The 14,397-nt window shown below is 47.8% G+C and overlaps 1 protein-coding gene across 3 annotated transcripts in view; it reads right to left on the minus strand.

The window, feature by feature from the left end:
* Window positions 1-6,052: 6,052 nt before the first annotated feature.
* Window positions 6,053-14,397, minus strand: part of ATRN (attractin) — a 161,402-nt gene continuing 153,057 nt past the window's right edge. The window contains exons 28-30 of one of the 3 annotated variants that reach the window (XM_058685027.1): window positions 12,893-13,002; window positions 12,733-12,738; window positions 6,053-10,592 (exon numbers count right to left, since the gene is read on the minus strand). In XM_058685027.1, the coding sequence (XP_058541010.1) occupies window positions 10,244-10,592; window positions 12,733-12,738; window positions 12,893-13,002 (465 nt within the window). In that variant the 3' untranslated portion in view covers window positions 6,053-10,243. Of the gene's footprint in view, window positions 10,593-12,732; window positions 12,739-12,887; window positions 13,003-14,397 lie in introns of all 3 variants that reach the window. The other 2 variants (XM_058685025.1, XM_058685024.1) reach the window with 2 other exon arrangements.

Consider the following 14,397-nt stretch of genomic DNA (forward strand, 5'->3'; position numbering starts at 1 on the left):
AAGTGGAGCCACAGGTGAGGAGGCTTCCAGGGGAGCTCTTGAAACGGAACTGATTTGTTGACTGGTCCCTTCAGCCTTTAGCATCCTCTCCCTTCTTCTTCCCCAGAACTTGATGGCAGTGCCTGGGGACATTGGTGCCATTTTGAAAATGAAGCCACATGACATTGTGGAGTCGCTGTACCAGCCCCCATCTGCCTCCCTCTAGACTTCACTGTATGAGAAAAATACCTTTAGTTTGTTTAAGCCAATTTCTCCACAGACATCTGTTATTTGCAGCCAAATGTAGTCTCTGATTGTTACTACCATCTCTGGGGTGCCATGGAGTCCCAGGATCACTTAGGGGACCCCCTCCTCAGTGTGCACAGAGCCCAGACCTGACAGACTTCAGAGTGGTGCTAATTGCTTTTTTGTTTCCACATATTCTGCCTGCTTCTGTCCATATGAAGAGTCGAATTCTTTGCTGGAGCCTAGGGAAATTTATCATAGAAGTTTTCACAAGTACCCGTGTGTGGACCCAGCATATGTCAAGCGATTGTGTTGATTTGCAGTTCTGCAAAGGTGTTTGGGGGAGGAGAAGGCAGAACAATGGGGGACAAATACTAAGCCTTCTGCCCACTTCCTTCTTCCTCAAGAGCTTGGAGACTCCTGATGAGTTAAGGGTTACAGAGTCTCTGGCCTGCTCCTTCTCAAACCCTGAGGCTTGTCAGGAGCCGTGAAACAGATTGAAGTGCATGTTGTTGGTGCCTTGCTCAGAGCCCTCTCTGGCCAAGCTGCTAGGGAATGTTGGATGTTAACACAGCTCACAGTTTTCCCTTCTCTAGAAGAAATGCCTGTAGGGTTATATTCTGTTCTGTAAGGTGGACGGCAACCTTGGGGTGGGGGGACAATTCTGTGCAACATTCATGCCCCAGAACTCCCTGTGGGGGATCCGGCTGAAGCTAGATCCTAGCTGAGACCACATCCTAACTTAGTGCCTTCCCCTGCCTGCTCCTGCCTCCCTTAGAGGTTCCCCTGAAGGTACTCACTCTGATAAATCATGGCCTGAGAATTCCCATCTTAGGCTGAACTTCTGGAGAACATCACCTAAGACACAAGGGTTAAGCACAGATCACAACAAAGCCCAGGCTTTGGGCTGTCCTGACCAGAAAAAGAGCCACTGGTTCTGAGACCATATGTTTAGCAATCACAACAAACCCACAGACACCACACGTGGCAACTATCAACCAGCCTTCCAGCTTCAGCCAGTAATCTTATGGGAACCAAACACAAATCAAACCTGCTTGGGCATATACCTGAGCAATCTGGGCATCAGGCACAGCTGTCTCCAGGGTTTCAAGTGATGGTGCACTTGTTGGTCTGTGCATAGCTTCCCTTTGTAGTCAGGCAGGCTCTCACTGCAGGGTGGGTAAGAATGCCATCAGTAGCTGCAGATCTAGTCTCTCCTTTTAGGAATCTCAGCAGAGAAAGGTACCTCCTTTACCCATCATTCATGGACTGAGCCAGGCAGGACCTTGGTGGGCCCAGTGTGAGTTATAAGCCCCTTCCAGTGGCTGGGGAGTGACATCAGTGCACAAAGATCACATGAAATGGGAAGCACAGTTCTCTAAGGGGGGGTGGGGGCGGGGAGGGAGGAGTGTTGGGCAGAGTGAAGCTCAGAGTCCACCCTGTTTATGAAGAAGGAATGTTCTCGACCATCTTCACCTGCATGGGAACGTGCACCTGTATGTGGGCTGGGGAGAGACGGGGTGTTTGTGTGTGCTCGGAGCTGAGGCAGAACAGTCTGTTCACCACGACTGCATATGGTGATCCAAATGGAGGATTAAATATCTGCTAAACGACTGGCTGTATGTGAGTGTGTGTTAAACTGTGTCACTTCATTTTTGTTAAGTTTTTTTTTTTAACTTTTTTTTTTAATGTTTGTTTATTTTTGAGACAGAGAGAGACAGAGCATGAACGGGGGAGGGTCAGAGAGAGAGGGAGACACAGAATCTGAAGCAGGCTCCAGGCTCTGAGCTGTCAGCACAGAGCCCGATGTGGGGCTCGAACTCATGGACTGTGAGATCATGACCTGAGCCGAAGTCGGACGCCCAACCGACTTAGCCACCCAGGCGCCCCAAGTTTTTAAAAATGTAAGTAATCTTGGGGCGCCTGGGTGGCTCAGTTGGTAAGCGTCCGACTTCGACTCCGGTCATGAACTCCTGGTTCATGAGTTCGAGCCCCACGTCGGGCTCTGTGCTGACAGCGCAGAGCCTGGAGCCTGCTTCGGATTCTGTGTGTGTCTCTCTCTGCCCCTCCCCTGCTCATACTCTGTCTCTCTCTCTCAAAAATAAACAAAACATTAAAAAAATCCTTTAAAAATAAAAGTAATCTCTACACTGCATACGGGGCTCGAACTCACAACCCCAAGATTGAGAGTCACATGCTCACCTGACTAGGCCAGCCAGGTGCCCCTATCACTTCATTTTTTTCACTCAGACAATTAGAATAAAATACAGGCACACACACCTTTTGGAAGACTGGGAAGATAAAAAAGAGCAGAACCTCGTTGCAAACAGTGGCACTGTTCCACGGAAGCTGGCGGTCTTCCTTCGGTACTTCTCCCCAACTCAGGCACAGCCTTTAAGCAAATGGAGCCACTTTAACATCAGACAATGTGGTTTCGAAAAGAGGCTTCCTTCTGGGTGCAGTGGGAAAATGGAAGGTCACAGGGTTCCTGCTGCCTGGCTGTCTGTTCTTCCTCAGAGTGAAGATTCCCTTGTGGGAGGCTTGAAGCCATTTGGCGCATGGACCCAGGCAGCTCTGAAGAGAGAAGCCAAGAGGAGGGGACCAGGCGCTGTGGCTTACAAAGGTCACCATCTTGCCACCCCTGGGCCAGTAGACTTTCCAAGGGTTTTGTTGCTGTAAGGGGCTGAATGGTGGCTCCAAAGATACGTCTGCATCCTAAGCCCTGGAACCTGTGAACGTCACCTTAGATGCAGGCTGAAGAGTGAAAGTTACCTAATATAGCAAAAGATGTGATTAAGAATCTGGACAGAAGGTGCTTATCTGGGATTATCAGAGTGGGTCGTAAATGCATCCTTACAAGAGAGGCGGGGGAGACTGGATACACATGGAAGAGAGGACAATGTAAAGACAGATATGGGAGGAGTGATGTGGCCACAAGCCAAGGAGTGTTGGTGTCCACCAGAATGGGTTCTCCCATGGAACTTCTGGAAGGAGCAGAGCCCCACCAACTCTGTGGTTTCAGACTTTTGGCCTACAGAATTGAGAATAAATTTCCATTTGAAGCCACCCAAGTTGGGGAATTTGTTACAGTGGTCCCAGGAAACCAAGAGTTGTCTGAGTTCAGTTTTTGTCACTTCTACCTGAAAAAGTCTGGCCAAATGCCTCAAGGCTGAGTCCAGCTGTGCACCGCCCCCCCCCATGACCAGGAACAGGTCCTGCCTTGTTGGTCCATATCTGAGTGTTGGCCTCTGTGTCCTTCCAGGTAGCCTGCTTGCTGTCACTCTTTCATGTGCACTTGGGGACACTACGGTCCTGGCCCTGGCCTTATCCCTGTGACTGGGCCTCTGCTAGCCGTTGTCAATGCTGAGCTTCTAGCTGGCAGGTGGCTGGGGGTGCGGGGTGGGGTCAGGCAGAAAGGCAGGTGCTAGGAGCATCCGTGGATTTATTGGTGGAAACTTCACGGCTCATGAATGCGCAGTCTGGCTTGGAGCCTGTTGTCTAGGTGCAGGGTTGATGTGGAAACTGCATGCTGCTCACCTCCACCCTCCCTGTGCATCCCCCACTCCAGCTGAGTCAGGCAGGGCCAAACTCACAGCAGCTGCTCGTTTTTACAGGAAGTGGGGACACAGGTGAGATTTCAAGAGAAGCAGGACAGGGGCCACATGAGGCTCCAGGAGACATCCCCCAACTGGACAGCAACTTGCCAGGGAGCCTGGCATGCCCGTGAAAGGAGACAGAGCACTATGCTCCACACAACCGACAGGTCACCTGGTCTGGTCCTTTTCCCGTGTTGGTGACACAGGATGGGAGGGGATTCTTGTCAGGTGTCACACACCTAGTAACAGAGGGCTGCAGGGTGTGTCTGTTCACATGCAGCCTACACATGTGTAGGTGGGGCTGGGGACTCAGATACCAAGAGTGATGCTGCCACTGCTGACAGAACTTTCCAGAATGATGGCCAGTTCTGGGTAAAGTTTTAAAGAAAACAAGGTTTGGTCTTTCCTTGATTTTACCCAATAGTTTGATTTCTGGAAAACGAGACTGTATCAAACCAGCTCTCGAATCCTTGTGGTTGCAACAGGGTTGACGTCTACACTGAAATAATTAGGAACAGATTTCCTCATCTCCACAAATATCGAGCAAGACATTTAAACACCGAGTGGGAGGTGGGTCGGTTCTTGGCCCGGGTGGGGCCATCCCACGTGTCACAGGATGACCACCTTCAGGCTCACCCACGAAATCACAGCAGCGCCTCGCCTGCAATGCAATAGCCAGAATCACCCCCACCTGTTTCCCAAATGTCTTGTGCCAGTTGAGAACCGTGCCCCACAGGCCCCGGCCGGGCCCAGCTCCTGCCACGGGCACCTCTTACTGTTTGGAGACCAGAAGCAAGATGAGTTGGCTTTTCTAACACTGCAAGACCCTGGATTTCAGGATTCTCCACACTTTTCCCTTCGGCCTATAAACTGGCTAATTCTAGAAGTCAACTCTTTCTTGTGATGCCTTGCCAGAAGCAGCCAATATTAATCAACACAACCATATTGTGGTTTTCTTGACCTTCTTCCCTCTGAGCTAAAAACTCAGTAGCCACGCAGACTGCTTTCCAAGCTGTCGAACTTAACAGCCTTACCAGATGTTTTCCCACTACCTGCCAGGGATCCCGGCTGTTCTGCCGCTGCCATCTGTTCTCTCCTTGCCTGCCACCTGGCCACTACGCAAGCCAAAGCTATGCATTTTAAGGTGGCCTGCCTCTATTTGGTGACTCAGGGACCCACGTGCCTTCCAACATCTTTAGCACCTGACCTCTAGGGAGTCCGGCGTGGGAACACTGAATGGACCAAGTTTAGAACTGGTGTCTATCACTTACTCCAACATTTCTCTGGCCACAGCTCAGTGTGTGGTCCCCCACCTAACCTGTGGGTCCAATAGCAAAATCTAACAGGTTTGGTGAATACACAGCATGGCCTCTGCCATAACACCACACGCTCACAGGATTCCATCCTGTCTTAAGCAGCTGGTGGCACCCACAGCCCTCCCCCTAGAATAGTTTCAAGGTCTTCTCCAACCTGGCATTGGCCACAAGCCCAACCATTTACCTCCCCAGCCCAGACCCAAGTTCTGGTGGGCTGGCCGGGCCTGGTGCCTCACCCACCCTCTCCTATGTGAACCATGTTGAACCACGTTCTGATGTTCTCAACTCCCCTTATGCTGATCTCATCCTTCTAGGGCTCCTGCACTCCACACCAGGGCACCGAAGTGCACTGTTCTGACCCTGCCCCAAGCACAGGAGCCGCACTCACAGACAAAGCTTTGTGGATGGGAAGAACATCAAAAATTCAAACCGAGGACAATGTGGCTGTGGAGTCCTCAACCTGTCGGCACACCTGAGATTTAGCAGTTTGGAAAACCTAAACATTCAGGAACCCGCGAGAGAATGAGAAGGTGAGAGACCAAGGACAGCTGGGTGGCTCTGGCCTCCGCGTGGGCTGTGCCCAACCCAAGACCCGCCCCGTGCCAGGGCAGAGCTGCTCCCCCCACCATTCTCCCTCCCCAGCACTGCTGTTTCAAGGGCAACACAGGCTACAGTGGGGATGTTGGGAGTCTGCTCACAAGCTGTGTGGGGCTCTCTGTCCTCCTTCATCCCAACAGGTGCCTGAGGTGCCCACCCTGCTGACTTTACACCTTTACCTTCACTGAATGCCAAGTGCTGCCTCTGAGACAGTCTGAACACTGGTAACCATCTTAAACATTGTTTCCCTTTTCTTAAGGTTCTAATGACCAAACTGTAAAAATAAATGAAATAAAACAAACTCAAAATTAAACACTCAGAGCAAAAACCACATTTTTACCAGATCTACTTTTATTTCAGAAGGAAGTTTGTATTATAGTATTTACTTCTGTTTATATACAAGTTCTTCACATTTGTGTTTAAAATGCACAGACCTCCCTTAATTCTCTTGTTCCTGCTTAAATTAGCTGTTATTTTACAATACAAAAAATACCAAAAAATTGCAGTCCTAAATGTATGTATAACACCCACAGTCCCCAGCAATGAAATAGTTTACAATACTTACTCCATATTTACATGAGTGCAATAGATGCTAAATTATACATATTAACAAACTAAGCTTGAATCCAAACCCAAACAAACAAACAAAAAAAAAACAAAAACAAAAAAACCCCAAAACAATAACCGTAAATACCTATAAAACAAAAACATTTCCAGAGCCAGAATTAGTTCAACAAAACAGGCTTCACTAGTGTTTAGAATGTTTTGTGCACAAATTTCAGTTACTGAAAGTCGATTCCATTATTGCCTTTGAAAGCGAAGGCGCCAGTTTTCCTCTCCACTTCAAACCATCTCCCTGCAGGTGAGGGTGCTTAGGAGTTTGAACGATTCCGGGGAAATGTCTCTTGGCGGGCCTGCCATCATGGTGATTTTCGTGGTTTGGTAAATTGGGCAAACATTTCAGACTGCGAGCTGGTGCACGGCCTGAGGACAGACCCCTGCCTTCCTGGGTTTGTCCTCAGGGTGGCCAATTCTCACAGGAACTGCCACGAGGAGAGGTCTCTTGGGATGAGGGGCTTGAGCTGGGTTTTGCTGTTAATTCCACAAAGCTTCTTTTCCATCTTGGTCACTGCCCTAGTGTTAGCTTAGGTTGTTAGTTAGTGCTTAGTGAATATTCATTGAATGGGTGGATGGATGTTAGAAACTAAAGGATCAAAGGTGTTCTCAAAAATGACACCAGCACCCAAGGAAGTGAGTCTCCACCCTCTCCCCAGATACACTCCGTTGAGTTGACAGAGATGCACTGAAAAGGTAACATGTCTTTTTCCTACCCATAGTGCTCTGGTCTTCTCATCCGTCCGCCCCAGACTTCCTGGTGTGTCCGCAATATTGCACTTTGGGCCTCACCCACACAAGTTCTGGTATTTTCCTGTTGCTGACAGTCTTCTGTCCAGGGCTGCTTTTCTTCCAGGTTAGCTCACAACTCCTCCCACCTTTTAGAGGTGATCTCACAGGAAGTGCAGACTTCTCCCCAAACTGTGTGTGTGCAGGAGTAGGGGGCAGACAGGAGGCCAGGGGGTGTGCAATTCTCCAGGAGGGAACAGGAACTATTTATCAATGAACTAGCCACCCTACTCCCACCCCCAGTTTTCAGTATAGGAAACCATGGTTCTGGGAAATGGTCATTAAAATTTTAGACCAAACAGATACATCCTGTAAAACCCCTTTTTGGAAAACCTGATATAGTCTTTGAACTTAGAGACCAAGAGAAACAGTCCTCAGGACAAGATGGGTCATTGCTGGCCAAGCACAGCACCAAGAGGCTAACAGAAAGATTCATGATGCACTTGCAGAGCCAACAACAGTGACAGCGACCTTCCTGCTGCCTTTGTGTCTCCTCACACAATGCTGTTTAAATGGGCTCAATGCCCGATTTCTCCTCTGTGTACTGACAATTTCTGTTTTAGAGTCGTCCAATTAGTACCAGATGCATTTGGACACACTGGCATGATGGGGGTGCCTTTTTGGCTTTGTTATCAATGTATCAGGGCCCAACGAGAGGACTTCTTCAAACTTGGATATTCAGTATGTGGCACAAAAATATACTAGGTAAAACTCAGACACCGTTACATTTAATAAAAATACATTAACATAGTTTTTTGTTTTATGTACACTCTGAATGAACATTCTGGACACTACTGTATAATTATGTACAAGTGCAACATCGATGTTTTCATGACAATTTTAACTTATATACAGGCTCTCTTGTGACACGCAGGCATTTCTCTGAAGTTCCAGATGATTCCCTCCTGGTAACTGGCTCCTAAGCTGACTGCCTCTTTCTCCTGCCACTCCCTTCCTCTGGCCTGAGTCTGGAGGAAGTTCTTCGCTCTTGACTGCAAAGGAGAAGCAGGTGGATTCAGCTGTTTCTCCACTGTTGGAGCAAAATTAAACATCACTTGCTCCTTTTAAAAAATAAACTATCTTCTAGAAAAAAATAAAATATCCAGGTGGCTAAGGGACACAGTACATGTTATTTCAAGGCCTGGAAACCCATGGGGAAGAGACTTCTTTGGCCAAAGAAACACTGGTCCTTCGAACAAACAAGGATTTTCCTTATGGGAGGTCCCTCTCCAGGGGCTTCCCTCTCTCTGGCCAAGAGGCCTCATGGCAATTACAGGGGTAAAGCGCCACTCTGTGGCAGGCTCTGTGGGTGCTGTGGTGTGGAGCAGGGATGTGGGAAGCTTGGAAGAGAAGGGGTTTTTTCTAGAATTGTCTGCTCTTTACCAATGATGTGAAGAAGCAGCTTTTTGAGAGACAAGTCTCAAAGTAGAGGTGTTTTGTGCATCAGACAGTGTTTTGTGGTTCGACTTCCTTGAAAACATCTTTCCAGGCAGCTCTTCGTGGGTGAGGGGTTGGTGCTGGGGAAGACACAGCACTCCTGCTCTAGGCACTGCATTTAAAGGTGAAATGCTGCAGTCTTTGCCCTTTTGAGTATTAATTTCTCCAAATTCACAAACTTGAGCATTTTGTCGTCTAAAGGTCCATCCCTATGGGGTAATGTCAGAGAACTCCAAAGTTTTGAAGCAGAATACAGACCTGGGGAGGCTGCTGCATAATGCCAGAATACAGAGCACCATACACAGGGACAACACGACACCCAGGCAGTGGCCTGGGGAGAAGAGCAGGACTGCCCTACCCCACTTAAATTTGGTCACTTTCCACTTGGCATAGTTATTCCTCCTCATCCATTTCCTCCATGTGCTTTTCATCGTCCACAGTGGTCACTGCCCCGCCCATAGCCACCACCCAGGTCTGGGAAGGAGGATGGGAGAGCTGGGCTGAGCCTCTCCCGGAGAAGAACGGGCAAACAATCCCAGGTCCTTCTCCAGGCTTTGGGCGTGCGATTCCACCAGCAGCCTGAGGATGACCCACATTCTTTGAGCAGGCTACAGGAACACACTGTTGCTTTTAGGTGCAGGGGTCCCAAGTGCTGTCATGCTCTTTTCTGTTCAAGGGAGACGTGTAACATGAACGAGTCCCTTCCTCTGTGGTGTCCTGGCAGGAGTGGCCAGAAGGGCTGGAGCAAACATCAGGCCTAGAGTTGGGGAGAGGAGCAGGGGGCACACGAGAACCACACCTTATTTAGGGCCCCTTTTGATGACAACACAAACAGGAGCTTTCACAGTTTGGTCACTTCCGCTTTTCTCTCAGTCCCTGCTGCTAGGTTAAACGTTCCCTGGGGTGGGAAAATTCTTTCCCTGGCTGCAAATCAGATTTTAGAAAAACAGCAGATTGCCAATGGTAGCTATTTAAATTTTGTAAGAATGTAGGAATGCAATTATGTAAAAACACAGGCTTACTAACTTTCCAATTGCTAGATCTATTTAAAGTCTAGGCACTTAGTGTGTGTGTGTGTGTGTGTGTGTGTGTGTGTGTGAGAGAGAGAGAGAGAGAGAGAGAGAGAGAGAGAGGAAGAGAGAGAGAGAGAGGAAGAGAGAGAGAGAGATGAAGAGAAAGAGAGACGGAGAAAATTTCAAATGGATTAAGACTAAATTAATCAAGTTGCTATAGAAAACTACCTACTACATCAGTTTACATTCTAAGTAACACTGCTGACCTTGACATTTAAAATAGCTCCCTTCTACCTTAGTTTGATATGATTCAAAAGAGCCAGACCATTGTTAATTCTCAACTAGAAAAAAGCTACTCCCTGGAAGAGAGAGATTTGCCTACATCGTGCAAGAATAAGTAGCACATCTTTTAAAAAAGATAGCAGGCTTCAGATGAGGACAAATTCATTCATCTGACTAATTTTTAAAAGACCACGTTCAAGAATGACGGATGGTGAATGTCTACTTGTAAACACTACATCTTTTGTTTTTTGCAAGTTGAGACGGCCCCAAGAGCAGTTTTCCACAAGTGAACCTGAGTGTCATTCCCAGCTCCCTCACTGGCTCTATACCCCAGCCTCCTCCAGCAACAACTGGATCACCCCTGGACCTGCAATTAAATCAGTGATGTCCTATGCAAAAGTAAAAGGTTAGATGCTGGAGCACAGATGGGAGAAACCGGCAAAGAAAGCTTGTGAACATGCAGAGGAGTCAGATGTTTCGAGGGTTTCCAGTCTTCGGCCCGCTTCACACAGCATCTCCCCGCCTGCCCCCTCCCTGCAGACGGCGCTGGCACGCCACACCTGGCTCGCTCACTCACGGAGAGTCCCTGGCCCAGCCTCAAATGCAGGTCCCAGGTTGCGCAGGGGGCTGCTGCTTCCGGTTTCTCACGGCTCCTGACTTCTCTTTGTACACTATTGGCATCTGCTGAGAAATGTCCACCAGGGCGCTGGCCACTGCGAGACCTGGGGAGAGCCCACCATGAACATGTGTTAAGGAGCAGCTTGCTTTGCTTTTGAAAATAATTAAAAAAATTTTTTTTTTTACATTCCTGGAGTGCAATAAACAAATAAGTAAAGCATATAGGGAAAAGTCTTCCTTCCGCTTTGTGCCTCCCACCTCCCTCCATCCGAGCTCTGCTTTCATTAGTTTGTATATATTCTTTCAGGATTTACTGATGCAAATACAAATACATATTGTTCTCCCCTCCCTACTTTTTACACAAAAGATGTAGCATGCTGTTCAGTAGATCAATGAAGCAAAGAACTCTGCTTGGCAGTGGGAGCATTTAAATAAGATCGCAGCCGTGCTTTAAGTGGTAAATTTTTCCTGCTGGCCTCCAAAAAGGGTGCCAAGAAAAAGCAGCACTCTTTTTGAGTAAATTCAGATTAATTCCACATAACTCAGGCAACACTGGTTATTTTTGTATCTATCCTATGACACAGGTTAGGACACATTCTGGGGCCAGGCTTTGGAATAAGCAAGGTTCTTTAACCGCCCCATGCCTCAGTTTCTTCATTTGCAAAATGGGGACAATAGCAGTACAGGGCCTGTGTGAGGAGTCACTGAGTGAATCCACATAAAAATCTTAGAACAGTACCTGGCTCATCACCCCACCACCTCTACCACCTGTGCTTTAGGACTAGTGGTTCCATTCTCCTTTTTGTACTGGGAGCTGGGTTCCCCGTGCATGTGAACAAGCCAGTGCAGGCTCAGTGCTCCGCTGAGGTTCTCAGGAGCCATGGGAGTGCCACTTGTCACTCCACTTCACTGAGCCTATAAAATGGAGGCATGTGCCTGGCACGCTTGGGGAATCCACAGCAGTGACATTGTTCTAGCAAAGGCAGAGCTGGGTACTCTCAGAGTCCTAAGGAAGAGCCATCTAAAATTGGGAGTACAGAAGAGGTTGCAGGGATGGGCTCACTTGGGGTGGGTCTCAGGTGGTGTGCAGGCTTTCATCAGGAGTTGAACAGGATGGGGTCTATCAGGCAAAGGGCAGGGCAGAAAAGGCCACAGTACTACAAGCCTGTCACTTCCCTACTGCAGTCAGGGCCTTGCTCTTAGGGAACACAGGCCAAGTCTGCTGAGCTGGGATGCAGCAGGAGACCACGCTCCAGAGTTCAGGTTAATGGGTCATTCTACCCTCAACACAGGTAAAGCCGAGTTAGGAGCTGAACTCACATCCCTAGGTGAGGGCAAATCAAGCTGTTACCCTATGAAGATGACAAATCCTGGCCTGATCATGCCTAAAGGCCCTCCTCATGAAGACCCAGAAACCATTTTGAAAGCTTGGCTGGAGGCGCCTCTGAATTTGAGAGCTACAGTTGGGGGGCTGTGGAGCTCAGGGGCTGGGCAAGGATTCTGGGACACACTTTATCACAGACATAAGGCTTTCTTTGGCTAAGGCAACCCTGACCCCCATCATTTCAATTAAAAGCTGTGTAAAACATATTGTGCATATTGTCTGAGGCATCCCTCCAAAGTACTCCACAATTTTTCCAAAACTGTATTCCATATCTCAGTGTTTGATAAGAGGATATTTATCGAAATTATGATTTATACTTGATAGAATTGCATAGAAGACACTGGTAAAATGTTATGTAGTAATCTGTAAAAATGTTTATGAGTTGTATGAAAAAAGAAGAAGAAAAAATTAGATCTATACAATCATTTCAACAAAGTTGCTGGTCAGGGCTGGAAAGGAAAGAGGACAATGAACATAGTTGGGTGTTGGATGGTACAATTATGAGTACATTTCTAAAAACTTCCTTCAAATTGTTATAATTGCTATTTCTGCCTTATATTTGAAACAGAGTGAAAAAGCAAAAGAAATGCAGTCATGCTAGAAATACCAATCTGAGAGTGTCCAGCTTGGAGGAGAGCCATGAGAGTAGGTAAGATGACTGAGGAAGAATGCATGGACGGAGGGGGGACATCCTGCATTCAAGGCTGAGTAAGGGAAAAAGAGACAAGAGAGGGGTGGCAGAGACAGAGCTGAGCAAAACACTGCAGCAAGGGAAGGTGTGGCCGGAAGCATCAACACCACAGAGAGGCTGAGGGAGCTGGTGCAGGGAGGGAACTCTAGGATCGTCCCTGGGAAAGAACCGTGACCTCAGGAAAGACAGTTTAGGGAACTGGCACAATGGGATCATCTTGCCGAATCCTTACAATGACATGAGGTAGGCATGAGCCTACTGTTCACTGTCGCCTCTACACCCAAGTTCACACTTCTCGGGTTTGTCACTGGCCTTCATACGCACCTGACTGCCCAGGAGGAGGGATTCCACCGAGCCCTCGAGGCAGCCTCACAAACACAGAGAGGACAGCAGCTTTGTTGCCAAAACACGGTTCCAGAGCAATGGGTTTGGGAACAGTCTGGTGGAAGAAAACAAAGAGTTAACTAAAGCGGTGTTTCTCATGTGTTAATACTGCAGCCTTCACATGTGATTTTTATCTATTTTTTAAGTTTATTTGAGAGAGACAGAGAGGGTGTAGAGAGAGGATCTCAAGCAAACTCCGCACTGACAGCCAAGAGCCCGATGCGGGGCTTGAACTCACGAAACTGTGAGATCATGACCTGAGCCTAAATTAAGAGCTGGATGCTCAGCTGACTGAGCCATCCAGGTGCCCCACAGGTGATTTTTAAATATGCCCTCTGTATTAGTTTCTACTGCTGTGTAACAAATTACTAACTTAGTTGCTTACAACAGCACCTATTTATTCTCTCAGTTTTGTAGGTCAGAAGTTTGGGCGAGCTCTGTTAGAGTTCCCTACTTAGAGATACAAGTATATTCATCTCTTCCATCAGTTCTGGAAAATTCTCAGCTCTTATCTCACAAAGTTCTCAAGGATTTCAGCTCTTATCTTCACAAGGTGGAAGCCCAGTTATCATCTGCACTGGCTCTTATTTGGAGGCTCTAGGGAAGAATCTGTTCAAAAAACATTCAGGTGGCTGGCAGACTCTAGTTCCTTGCAGCTGTAGGTCTGAAGTCGCCATTTCCTTGCTGGTGATCTGGAGGGGATCATTCTTCCAGAGGTCTCCTCACATGGCCCCTCCAGCTTCAGATCAGTGGTGGCATGCCAAGTCCTTTTCATGTTTCCTCTCCTGCCACCAGCCAGAAAAAACTCCCTCAGTATCTTATGGTCTCAGCTACCTTGGGATTTGTATTACTCCTACAAAATCCCTTCGTAACAGTACCTAGAGTAGTGTCTGATTGAAAAACCATGAGATGGGAATCTTGGAGGCCATCTTCGGAATTCTGCCCGTCATATCCCAAATATGCCATTCATTTCTTCAATTTGGTTGAAGAAAATAACTTCCAGAACTATGGTGGCTGCAGCACAGGGAAGGATGGGGTGGGTGAAAGGGCAGTGACAACAGTGGAGGTGTGCTCAGTACTTGACGACAGAGCCAAAGACATGTGCTGATGGACCGGTTGTCCAATGAGAATGAGAGGAAGCATGGCCCAAGTACAACTCCAGGATTTTGGTCTGAGCAGCTAGGATGATGGAGGTGATATGTACTGAGTTGGGGGCAATATGCAAGAGAAGAGGTGTGGGGAGTAACATCCAGAGCTCAGCTCTGGACATGTTAACTCGGAGATGGCTGCTAAGATATCCAAGTGGGAACTCTGAGTAAGCAATGGGATATAGGAATGAGAGGCTCACAGAAGAGGTCTAAGCAGAGATCATGGTATTAAATATAAACCCACGATGGAAAAGATCACTGCTGTGGTCTGAATGTTTGTCTCCTTCCAAAATTCGTATGTT

The sequence above is a fragment of the Neofelis nebulosa genome, chromosome 9 (genome assembly GCF_028018385.1).
Source record: "Neofelis nebulosa isolate mNeoNeb1 chromosome 9, mNeoNeb1.pri, whole genome shotgun sequence".
NCBI classification, from domain to species: domain Eukaryota; kingdom Metazoa; phylum Chordata; class Mammalia; order Carnivora; family Felidae; genus Neofelis; species Neofelis nebulosa.